The sequence below is a fragment of the Bombus fervidus genome, chromosome 1 (assembly GCF_041682495.2).
Source record: "Bombus fervidus isolate BK054 chromosome 1, iyBomFerv1, whole genome shotgun sequence".
Taxonomy (NCBI): Eukaryota; Metazoa; Arthropoda; class Insecta; order Hymenoptera; family Apidae; genus Bombus; species Bombus fervidus.
The window spans coordinates 18,306,055-18,319,277 of NC_091517.1; the positions used below are offsets into that span (position 1 = coordinate 18,306,055).

General features: G+C 42.7%; 1 protein-coding gene across 1 annotated transcript; it reads right to left on the bottom strand.

Annotated features, from left to right (window-relative positions):
• Positions 1-4,827: 4,827 nt before the first annotated feature.
• On the bottom strand, positions 4,828-8,228 carry LOC139985978 (potassium/sodium hyperpolarization-activated cyclic nucleotide-gated channel 2). The gene is made up of 3 exons (XM_072000915.1): positions 7,993-8,228; positions 7,211-7,375; positions 4,828-6,129 (listed from the first exon to the last, which is right to left on the bottom strand). The coding sequence occupies exons 1-3, from the start codon at positions 8,226-8,228 to the stop codon at positions 4,938-4,940; spliced, it is 1,593 nt and encodes a 530-aa protein (XP_071857016.1). The 3' UTR covers positions 4,828-4,937.
• Between the last annotated feature and the right edge of the window lie 4,995 nt (positions 8,229-13,223).

Consider the following 13,223-nt stretch of genomic DNA (forward strand, 5'->3'; position numbering starts at 1 on the left):
TCTTTGTCTGAATTTTCATACGAAGTTAGATTAGTATAAGATTCTCTTTTAGTAAAACACAAGTCTCTGTTCTTGAGATGTAACAAGGATTTGAAAAATCGATTCAAATATCCAAGGATTACATTTTTCACCCTATCCTCATACATTCAACAGGAATACCGTTCCAACTATCCCGCCATTCTGCAATCGAAAGCCATCTTACCTCCGCGTCTTTCTGCCTCCCGCCAAAGTTTACATTTGCCCGGGCCTAGCCGGACGACGAACCTACACCTCTTCATCCCCACGCCCGCCTTCAGGAAGTCTCCCCTCCGGGAGCCGGGAAACCGCGTCATCTTCCATACTTTCCCTTATTCGCGACCGAGACGTCTCTTCCAGTACGAACGAAAGAATGCGAGCAAAGGGGTGGGAAAGAGGAAAGAAAAAACGAAGAAGAGACAGACAGAGGCAGCGTCACGGTCGATTCGAATTACCAGCGACACGTTCGCGTGACGGCATTCCGGAGGAGGATGTATCGCGATCCGAGTCACTCACGCTCCGTTAAACCCGTTAACGACCCGGGCCCGGGCGTTGAGAATGCGCGAGCCCGGAATACGTCCTCCGATTCTTCGTGGTCGTTGTCGCGGCACGATCGTTTGTCCTGCTCGTTCGTCGCGGTCGAGAGAGCGCGTACGAACCGCGAGCGCATAGCGCTGTTTCGCCCTGGCCCACCACCCTCTCGTCTCTCTTTTCATACACCCTCGGTTACCTCGTCTCTTCCAGCCGGTGCATCCAGCCACCCACCAGTCTCCCATCCATCCGAGCGCGCACACCGCTCAAGTGCCCATGGAGGGAACAATGGATCCAGCGAGTACGTTACGCGCCAGCGAATCTGGCTATTGTAGGATCAGGTGGGTCCGTCAGTCGGCAGTGAGCCCGTTGGCTGGCTCTGCGGGGTGTGGCCACATAACCATAACCGCAACGATCTCTTTCCCCTTTTTCTCTTTCCTCTTTTTCCCTCTCTGTTCCTCGTTCGCAATCCGTTGTCTCGTTTTCTACCACGCGTCTTCCTCTCGCTCTCTTTTCATCTATATATCGCACCAATCGGTCTATCCTTTTCTGTTGCGAGTTCACGCTACTCGGTACTCTGATAACAATAGCTATTACTCTCTTTGTCGCACTGTGACGCGCTATCGCGCTCGCGCTGCTCCGTCCCTCTTTCCGCTTGCGGATTTCGCGAGTAGGCAGCAGGAGGTAGGGATACGCGGCGCGCGTACGGCACCGAGCTCTACCAAGCAAGCGCATCGCCGACCTATTACAATGGCCAGCCTTCCTAAGCGTTTCATTGTCATCGGCCGCGTGCGCCACTCTGCCCATGCGTCGATGCGCACAAACCATTGTTTCGCCGGAATGGGCGGCTCTCTCTGCACCGCGACGCCATCGACGCTTGCCACCTCGATGCTGTATCGTCGACGTGGCGCGGCGTCGTGACACGCTGATTTAACAGAGTAATTTTCGAAAGTAACGAACGTTGCTTTGTTACTCGTAGGACGAGATTGCGATTTTGATGGAACGTAATACGATGATAGTTCGTGTTTAATGTCTAAGACTTTCTAATAAAGCGAGATGATTGTCGTTTAAAAGAACTCATCGCCTCTCGCTTTTTGTTCCAATGGAAGACAAACAGGCATGAACTTGTATGGATAAAACCACGTGTTATTAATAAGCATGTATTTGCTCAAACGCAGTATAACAAAATCTACAAAAGGCCAGTGCATCGACAATTTACAGTTATCAACACCGTTCTCTCGCGAATCCATTTCATCGCGCCAATTTCACCGAAGCAACAAACAAGCGACGAAAATCAAGAGAAGGAGATCAAGCGCCGCGTATTAAAGCGAAAACACGGTTCTCGTAAAAAGAAGGAACATCGTAAACAGGCTGGCCATTCGACCGCGTCATTTCCGTCGCGGAATAACATTTAATAATTCAACGTAATAAAAACCGCTGAATAGAGTTTCTCCCTTCCTTATACGTACAAGCAAACACCTAATTATTCTTCGATGAGCTATAAGAAAATATGTACGTATGCCATTATCCTCTGATTATCTCGTACAATTTTTATACGAACAAACTAGAATTAATTAAACATTTTTAGCGCTCGAATGCGAAGTTTGACCAAAGATTCCGATATGGATGATCTTCGTTCGATCGCGAGCGCGCCAGAATCGATGATTTACGTGAGTCGGTTCTTCCAGAACGAAGAGAGCGCCGTCGGTCGCATGTGATTCCACGTGACAAGCCGTGGTACGAAATCTCGTTACGCGAAGACTAAATAAAACGACGAATTCTCGGTGAAAACTGTGTTCATTAATAACGGGCCGCAGGTATCGTTGGATCGCGGCACGTAGATAGCCAACGTTGGAACCGGTCGCCAGGGATAACTCGACACGCGAATCTCGCCAGATAAGCCAGGGCATCGTGAAGTAAATCAGATCCGTTCCCTCTGTGCGCCCGTGCATTCTAAATGTAATATACGGAGGACGCCGGGGACAATCAAGCAGTGGTCTTATATCCACGGACGCGGTGGATAACGACGCGACCGGATCTAGTACTAGTTGGCTTTAACGAGGCCTGTCAGGATAACTTCATCGCCCGCTAAATAAAGGGATCGTAGAAGTAGTTTAACGCTTTATCGACGAACCACTTTTCGTTAAACGTAAGATGATTCATAGATAACGATTGTTAAGCACGATGTCGTATATGTACTTCGTGTAAAAGTATAATCAAAGAGTTTTCGATCTTTGGTCCAATATCGTTTATCGAGGTCACCTTAAATAACTATCACCTGTATCGCTGGATGATGGAGGAAAATTTTGCGAGCAATAACCAGCAAACTATTTTGATTCGAAGAATTTTACCTAGAGGTACAACTTTCTTAACCAGATTCGTTATTTCTTCATTACTATCAGATGATTTCTAAGCCAGGATAAAATTAAAGAATTATTTGCATCATCGTAATTGCATATTGTACAGATATAAAGAAGACATTACTATCTAATTTTTCCGAAACGAAGAAGCCTATAAATCAACAGGTCGAAAGATCAATTCCTGTAACAGGTGAGAATTGTCGATACCAGAAACCGTCTAAGAATCCACCGCAAAGATGCCTTTTCTAAGAAACCGTATATATTCTAGCGACCAAGCATTCTTATATCCCTCCACTTAATCACACGGCACACAAAAGTCAAAGGCCACACCCACCAATGCGTCTAAATTCTCACGAAACGAATGTACACGAGGCATTATCATTAGCCGCAGTATTCGGTCAACGCGTTAACTTCTTTCGGAAAAAATACCGCACGATATTTTACACCGGTTTACCGATTATCGCTGTGGATTATGCTCGCATGAAGTTGAATCGATCTGTGAAATACGCGCGGTTGCAACGCCAACCATTCGCAAACCTACGTGACTGAATAGCATTTCGAAGTGCAGAGATCCGATTGTAGGAGAACGCAAATTTTTACTCCAAGTCACATTCCAGGACAATAGGCTTATTAGCTTGCGCGAAACTAGTTCTATACCGAAGGGGCACTGACTGACTGCTTTCTATCTTGTATCCGGAAAATTCTCTCCTACGTCGAGGCGTAGAAATCGATTGCAAAAATTTGAAATGAAATTTTTTAAACTTAGAAGCCAAACTCGTAAATTTCTAAATTTTGCCATCGAAATATCTACGTGATTAATGTTTAATTCTCGAAAAAAACCGATCACCGAATCTTAACGAATTCGATCAGAGTTTGACGTTCGTATGGTTCTTGTAACAACGTCTGCGAAACATCACCGACAACTCGTCGATTTCCTCTGGAAATCGTTCCGAGAGCGTTCGTTGAAGACCGAACGACTAAATCAACGCTTTCGACGCGGTTTTTCTTCCCACGTTCATTCTATGGATCGCCGTAACGGGCCGTATGCTCACGGTGGAAATTGCAGTCCTGTCTGAGCTCCGACATCGCGAACTCCTCCGCCCCCCACCTCCTCTTTAAAGCAGCGCACGGACGCGCGTACTCGCTCGCGAGCACGCCGCACAGCCTACTGTTACGCCGTGCAAAAATCGTCGCAATTGCGCCAATAAATCTTCCACGCTAATGCCAGGCCCCGGGAGAAACAGTTATCAGATGCTCGAGACACGATGCGCCTTTAACAATTTCCCGGCTATTATGCTCGCCACTCATTAACGATTCGCTGGACTCTCGATGATCTAACGGAGGTTCTCGTCTCCCCTCCATCCTGCTATCCACGTATCTTGGCCTGGTATTATGGTAACAATATATCGACTCGTAATGTATTAGACGTTTACGCGTATGGAAAGATACCATTTATCTAGTGCGTGGAGCTATGTGAGAGTGGATAAGGATCGTAAGTGAGCTCACTTCTGGTGTTTCTATTAGGTTTGTGAACGTGAAATGTCGTACTGTCGAATGAGGCTAGAGGCATAAGTAGTCTCTTTCAGGAAACATCGTGTAGGCGGTTGGTACGTATAATTTCTATATAATTCTATCAGCGAATATCGTTCTTTAGTTTAGTTTTCTCAATCTAGTTTCGTTATTAGTATAAATTTCTTCTTATTATTACGCTCTTATTTCTAAAGTATAGGTTTATAAAGATTGAGAATGAGAAAAACTATCGACGGATTACGTTTGTTTTATTCACATTTCATATGGAACATTTTATTCAATTTTTCTATTTATCTATAGATAGTTAGTAGTAAGAATTACTTAGTAAGAATACACACTTAAATTACTAGTAAGAATACACACGAATACTGTAACATCGATTAACTTTCAACAAAATACAATCATCCACTATATCTTCCAATAATTTCATCAAGATCAACAAAATTAATAATACAAATATCTTGACAAAAAACATCAACTTGAACGAATCTATCCAATAATCTACTGCTCGTTAAGTATCATCGTTTTCTCGTGTCTCTCAATCGCGATGTTCTTGATCGTCTCCCATAGCATGGGGTACGGGTGTATCGTCCTAGCGAAGTCGCCTCGACTTAACCGGTATAGCTCGCATACCTCAACGGCGACCACGCTGGCTACCCTCAACTCGTTGGGCATGACGAGTGCGATCTCGCCGAAGTATGCGCCGTCGTCCAAATGGCACACTTCTTTGCCCGAGTTGGTATAAATAGCCACGGTACCGGTAGCGATAAAATACATACAATCACCCGGTTGATTCGCTCGCATGATCACGTCGTTGGTCAAGAAGATCTCGGACTTCAATAGCGCCACGATTCGACCCAGCAACGACAATGGTAAATTATTAAAGAACGATACGTTTTCCACTAATTTACGGCACGAGTGCATCCTAATTTCGTGACGCATCTGGATCGACAACGTATTAATGACTTCCGTCTCGCGGAAGAATCGATGCTGAAAACGAAACTCGTAATATTGAATGATCCTTCTCTGACTAGGATATGGTAATTGTTTGTGCCTCATGTACTGTCTCAGTTGAGCCACGGTACCTTGGTACCTGAGACGAGAGCTGTTGTGTCCTTTAAAGAATTGCATTACTCGCGTAATAAGGAACCAGGGTGCGATAATACCGAACAGCTGCAGAACGATAATCAAGTAAATATCTCCTACGTCCTGTTGATGCGTATACAACAGGTCAGCCCTCATAAACTTAGCTATGGCGCGTAGGCTACTGGCCAAGTATTGCTCAGCCTTATGAGCCTGCCACAGTTTATTCACTTCGATCCAGGAAGCATTGGAGGGACGTTCTGGTTGACGTATGGAGGTAGTCACTATGGGTATCAACCAGTGAAAGCAGGATTGCCAATGTAGTAACAGTATCATCCATAAGAGTACCAGACAGAACTCTTGAAGAGCTAAAGGGATATCGTACATAAAGGCCAACTTGTCGACGTAGGAACTGAGGGAGAAGACACGAAAGATACACATGAGGGATGTCGTCTTGCGAGCCACTGTGAGATCCATCCATCTGGTTAGATAGAAGAGGTCCGTTGGAAAGGAACCAAGGAAATCGGGGAAAAAGGTGCTGTGTTTCACGTAATGACTGATTATCTTCTTTTGTTCTAGTACCGTCGAGTGCGTTTCTTTATTGAAATATCTAAGAGCGAAACGAGCATTTTAGAAATGAAATCTTGAAATACTATGTGTGTTGTAAATTTGCAAAAAAATGTCTAAATTACGGAAATTTTCATTAAATGCCAATTGTCTATCCTTACATCCTTTTCTTCTGTGAAAGAAATAATAAATAGGCATGATGGTAAAATGATTCTGTCATAAATGACACTTCAGCCGTAGAGTTTGTTTGCAAATCGTTGTCATTAGGTTAAACCGTGAAAGTCTAAAATCACTATCTAATACACTTTTAATGCATAGTTACGTAACGTTATGGAAATTATAAATGATTTAGTGTTCCGAACGTACGAAGTTAAAGGTAATCGGTCAAAAGTCAGAAAGTGTTCAGTCAACTTATGATCACCGCTTTCGATAAAAAGTCTTAGTAATTAACACGTTCACCACGTACGTCTGGGATTCGAGTAGGCATGTAATTTTACGATGTACGTGCGATACCGATTTAGGTGCGGGATTTGAATACGTAACAACGCGAGTTAACGTTCGGAAGCATGCAGATTTTTCTATTCAACTTTCTAATTTTACCAGATGTATTTATGCATTCAAATGAAAGTTCTGTCATGTCGCTGTTATTGTATGTTATATAACGTAATTATTACTAAAGTTTGGATGAATATAAGTAAAATCACCTAAACGTATTAATCAAATAAAGTCAACTTCGTCTTACATCTTTAATCCTTTTACAAGATAATAAAATAACGAAGAATTCAGAATAAATCATTTAGAAAATAATTATTCCTCTATCGTCCAAATTTTCTCTACACTTCTGGTATCAGATACAAAGAAGAAAAAGAAAGAAAAATACATACTTTCAACGTTTTATAGAAAATATAAATTTTTATAGATAGTAACGCTATCGATATTATATTTCACCTGTTCAAGATTTTCTGGCGCTATGTTGTAAAAGTATAAAATATTTCCTTTCTGTTTACTGCGTTTAAAATCGGTCGGATTATCAGTCGATGCTCGTATCGGTACTCGAACAAGTCTACCCGCAGTGAGTGACATCGCGACGAAATTCGGAACAGGCACACGCACGCGATACTTGCCCCGTTCTGAAGTTAACCACTATGTCCCCGCAGCAGATGAACAGCAAGAAGTTCTTGCTGAGGTTCCAGATCGATGACTTTTTCTCCATTTCGAAGGCGGCCTGATAGGGAATGAGTAGCAACATGCTGGTTATCACGAAAATCATCATGAAGTCCCAGTAGTGCCTGCAATAACGATCCCGAGCATAATGCGCGCGCCAAGTAGACCGGATGCGCTGACAGTTATTGGTAACTTTCACGAAACGATTTATCATCAGGTTAACCGTACGTTTTATGATGCACACTCGCGCGGTCTTTTACGGTAATAACCCTTTTTATCGCCTGTTACAAACAGAATCGAGGAGTTGAAATGGTAACCGATGCACGTAAGTACGTACATGAGTGCCAACAATGGAGGATCTTCGGTATAAACGGTGAAATGTTGGTTTAAAACTGACATTTGCGATTGTAGCTTCATCTTGCGATAATTTTGAAAATTGGAACGAATTAACGCTGCACATTGTAGAATTTGGAGAAGACTTTATAGAATTCATACTTGACAAGAAGCTTACATTTCTTCTTATTAAAAATTCATTTTTATTTTTCCAATGTCGATATTCATTATTTGAGACATTAAGAGGCACGAGTAATTAATCGCAGTTCTGTTTTAAGTTTCCTAAATTTAGTACTGGGGTACATAGTGTCTAAAGGATTGAACGATAATCTTCGATGGGATTGATGAGTGATTTCTGTGTCACTCGTTTATTATTTACGATTCTTAACAGAATAACGGATAAGTATACCTGAACATGCTAAACGGATGAATGATATAAGCGTAACTTCTCCAATGACGGCGTATTTCGTTGATTATGGAAGCATTGCTTCGAAGAAATTTGTGAGCGGCTGGATTTTTTCGAGAGGCTAACAGCGAGAGACGTAAAATATCAAATATTCTTTGGATCGGTCCCTTACCAGGAAGGAATACTATGTCAGTCTCTTCATCCGGTATATCGCAAACGTGATCCGTATGAAGTAACATAATGAATTAGGATGATATATAATATAAAGAAAATCCCTTGAGAAGGTTAAGGATGAAAAATGAATGAAGGTAAGCATAATGAAATTATTAATATATCAGCTGGTTCCCTCAGGTAATATTACAATGTTACAATATCGATGTTCAAATGTCTCGATTTTCATGTGCGTAGAAAGATAATTTGATATAATTTATTTCGTGTTTGAAATCAATTTTAATAGCATGGGATAATTTAAATTTATAGATAGGTGTAGGTGATAGCTTTTTTTACAATTTAACGATATCATAATTCGCAATCTCCGCGAGAATTAAATATCAAAAGATTTGAATAATACTAGAGCGACATCTACCGTAGGAAATGTGTACCGTATTTCAATATGATACTGAGAGATTGCCAATCGATTATAAAACAGAACATGCGGAATTCTATGATTACGTACTTTTAGTATCATATGTAGATATTAGAAGATGACGTTGCAGCTGGAGGTAAGAAACCGACGAGTGGCAAGATAGATGTTGACCATCGATGAGCGACATCTACCGTAGGAAATGTGTACCGTATTTCAAAATGATACTGAGAGATTGCCGATCAATAATAAAACAGAACATTCGGATTTCTATGATTACGTACTTCTACCATCAACTGTAAGTATTAGGAGATGAGGTTGCAGGTGGAGGTAGGAAACCGACGAGTTGCAAGATAGACGTGACGATCGATGAGCGTGTCACGGATCAAATTTCTGTTCAGCATATGCTACGCCGGATGCGATGGTCCTTGCGAGATTCCTCCTAGTCTGGACCTTAAGAGCTGTCCATTGTTAACGCTAACCCTCAACAGCCCTAAGGAGACACCGTAAACCGAATCTGTTCAGTTTCATTTCTCTTAACATTTTCGGTTTACAGATGGTCCGCATATTTGTTGCACGCTCTTAACTATTACGGAGAAAGCTGGTGTCTGGCGAGATAACAAACTTTTCCCATAAACAAGGATGCCTATATCTGGTTTTCTTTGTCATTCATTAGCCAATGGGCATCGCGGATCATTACCCTCACTTTTCTACCGAAAAGTGCGGACGACGAATCCGCGTTCTGAGTTCAAAAGGGCACACCCACACAGAGCTTTCTTCCTTGATGGTACGAGCCAGGTCCGAACAGTTCTTCTTCCGATCTTTTTTGTAACAAAACCTAACTGTGAAAAATAAACTTGATTTCATACTGAATCTTGTACTTTCACTTGAAAAATTACGTGACATTTTGGCGATCCTGCCAGGATCCATTCGCTTCAGTGTAAACGAAATCACGATTTCGGCGTACGCGCATCATTGAAGATCGAAGGATTAGCGGAACATTGCGAATCTTCGCTACCACGAAGCCCTGCAGCAACTTTCAACGTTCCACTACGGTGAAACTAGACGAGAGGACTACGGTCAGCGCAGAGCAAGCCTACGAATAAGATTCGGAATCTAGAACCATCCAGAGAGGAAACATCCCAGAGGCTCCTCGACGGGCATAGCTACTACGGTAAGCTACAAATCTCAATTCATTTTCGCGTTACCGTGCAAAAAAAAACCAAGTTTCCCAAGCGTTTCGAACTCAATCGACGATAATTCCGATTCGATAAGCTTGATTGGAATCATGTCCATGCCAAAAAGGGACAAAAAGGAAACCGCTTCTGCAACCGGAGTTATGGATAAGTGGACTCGTGCCGTACTCGACGCGATACAGAAACAAACCGAGAACCTCGCCAAACAAAACGAGGACCTCATCAAACAAATCGAACATCTTGCGCAACGTATAGAAGAAACGCGACAGATAACCGCCAGTGAAAATAAGAAGCGTACAGCAGAAATAGAGCTATTAAACAAGAACATCTCGAAATTTACGATAGGACACAACGTTAATACGGAACCGAGCTCCCTGATTACTGTGGACGAAGTTGTTACCGCGACAGACAGAACTCCCCCACCATCCGCTCCAATTCAAACAGAAGCAGAAAACTACCCTTCCTACGAAGACCGTTTACCGCGATTCGACTCTCCGAGGTTACGCGCCATAGAGGCGATGGCATGTCTACCACAGCTAAGCCTCGAAGACGATATCGGAGTAGAAGAGTTCATACGCAAAGTGCGCGAGGTGCGAGCCTTATGTTGTGAACAAACGGTATTGCTCAAAATGATCAAGTTAGGGAAAATTACGGGTAAAGCCGCAATGGCTATCCGCAATGTACCAATCCACGAATACGGACACTTGTACGATGCCCTACGACGAAACGTAGCCACTCAAATCTCCATTAGGGAACAACAAGACGAACTACGCGAAACAAGGCAGGGACACGACGAAAGCGTTCAGAGTTACATTATCAGATTTCGCAGAGTGCTCAATAAATTACAAAACAGTATAACAAACGAGTACCATGATGAAATCATTAGACGAACGACGAACGATAGAATCTTAAGAGACTCCGTCATCGATTTCATCCGAGGGTTAAAACCCGAAATAGGAAGAATATTACTCGGCTACCCACTATACAATATCGCCGAAGCCGAAAAGAGAGCCTCCGACGTCGAGCGATACTTCAGGGAAGATGGAAATCGACGATCAAGACCAAGGGAACGATCACGATTCCCCGAGCAGCGACGACCGATGACCAATGATTCTAACCCAACCATTAAAAACCCTGCTTCACCACCTTATCCAATGTCAAGAAACTTCCAGCAAGCCGAACGAATGCCACCGGCCCAAAGAGGTCAATCGAAATGTTCAAAGTGTAACCAAACAGGACAGGCCCCTAGTCAGTGTAGAAATTTTCAGACAATCGGCCGACCTCCGAGACCACCAGCAGTTCACAGCCTCGAGACACGCCAGGAAGAAACAGAGGAACCAACAGCTCTAAAGGTCCAGACTAGGAGGAATGTTTCAAGGACCATCGCATCCGGCGTAGCATGTGCTGAACAGAAATTTGATCCGTGACACGCTCATCGATCGTCACGTCTATCTTGCAACTCGTCGGTTTCCTACCTCCACCTGCAACCTCATCTCCTAATACTTACAGTTGATGATAAGAGTACGTAATCATAGAAATCCGAATGTTCTGTTTTATCACCGATGGGCAATCTCTCAGTATCATATTGAAATACGGTACACATTTCCTACGGTAGAAGTCGCTCATCGATGTTCACGTCTATCGCAACTCGTCGGTTTCCTACCTCCACCTGCAACCTCATCTCCTAATACTTACAGTTGATGATAAAAGCACGTAATCATAGAAATCCGAATGTTCTGTTTTATCATTGATCGGCAATCTCTCAGTATCATATTGAAATACGGTACACATTTCCTACGGTAGATGTCGCTCATCGATGGTCAACATCTATCTTGCCACACGTCGGTTTCTTACCTCCAGCTGCAACCTCATCTTGTAATATCTACAGTTGATAATAAAAGTACGTATTCATAGAAATCCGAATGTTCTGCTTTATCATCGATCAGCAATCTCTCAGGGGTGTCCTACTAGGTCGTGATTTTCCTTCAATAGTTCCTCTATTTCCTTGTCGCTTTATGTTTTAATTGGTTCCCATGCAAAATTTAATTCTTTCACGGTGTCGTTGAGGAATAGTAAAATTTGTTTGATCGCGTTCTTCTCCGTTTCTGTGAAACTGTCGTTGCCTATACCTATCTTCTTGTTCGTATGAATAATCTCGTTTAACTTGTTCAACCACTTGATTTCGTCGTAATTCCCTAGCTCTGTTTTGGATAATTGATAGAAAGATTTACGGTTCGGAGTCATTTTGAGAATTTTGGGTAACGCGTCGGTAGATTTTTTCCAATCGTGATATTTTTTATCGAGTTCTACGTTTAAATTTCTGTTTCGTCTAGTTAAAACATGTATCCTAGATAGTGCGTCGGCTGCAGTATTATCTTTTCCTTTAGTATACTCTACGTCGTATTCGTACTCCTCTAATTTTAGTCTCCATCTCATCAGTCGTGACGAGGGGTCTTTGCAATTTTGTAGCCATTTTAACGCTTGGTGATCGGTTCGAATAAGGAATTTCCGGCCTAACAGATATTGTCGGAGGCGTTTCACGGCCCATACGATTGTCAAGAGTTCTTTTTCGGTTGTGGAATAATTTTGTTCCGGTGGGTTCAAAGTTCGCGAGATGTAACAACAGGGGTGTCCGTCTTGTGATAAGATCGCACCTATACCTTCGTTACTGGCGTCAGTTGTTAGTGTGAATCGTTTTGTGAAGTCGGGGAATTTTAATACGGGTGATGAACAAGGTTTGTCTTTTAGTGTTTGGAATGCTTCCTGGGTTTTATCTGTCCAATGAAATGGTGTTTCCTTCTTTGTAAGCTCGGTCAATGGTTTCGCGATTTTGGAGAAATTTTTGATGAACTTGCGGTAATAACCTGCTAGTCCTAAGAAACATTTGATGTCCGTGGGGTTACGTGGCTGTTTGAAGTTACTGACGGCTTCTAATTTTTTGGGATTTGGTTTTACACCTTCGGCAGTTACTATGGTCCGAGGTATTCCAGTTCGGGTTTAAGGAATTCGCACTTATCAGGCTGTATCTTGAGTCCGAGTTCGCGTAAACGTTGCAATACTATCGCGAGATTATTATTGTGCTCTTCGATCGACTGTCCGAATATTATGATGTCGTCCAAATATACAAAACAGTGTTTATTTACGAGTCCTCTAAGAGCGGTGTCCATCATGCGTTGGAATGTTGCAGGTGCGTTTTTTAAACCAAATGGCATTCTATTGTAATGGTAGTGTCCTTGTGGCGTGGAAAACGCCGTGTATTTTTTAGAGTCTGTGTCCATTGGAATTTGGTGGAATCCGGAGGATAAGTCAAGGGCCGAGAAAAATTTTGCGTTACCTAGTTGGGATAGTATGTCGTCTATATCGGGTAATGGGTATGCGTCTTGGTCAGTTAGTTCGTTTAATTTTCTAAAGTCTATTACAATTTGCCATTTCTGTTTCCCTGAGGCGTCTGCCTC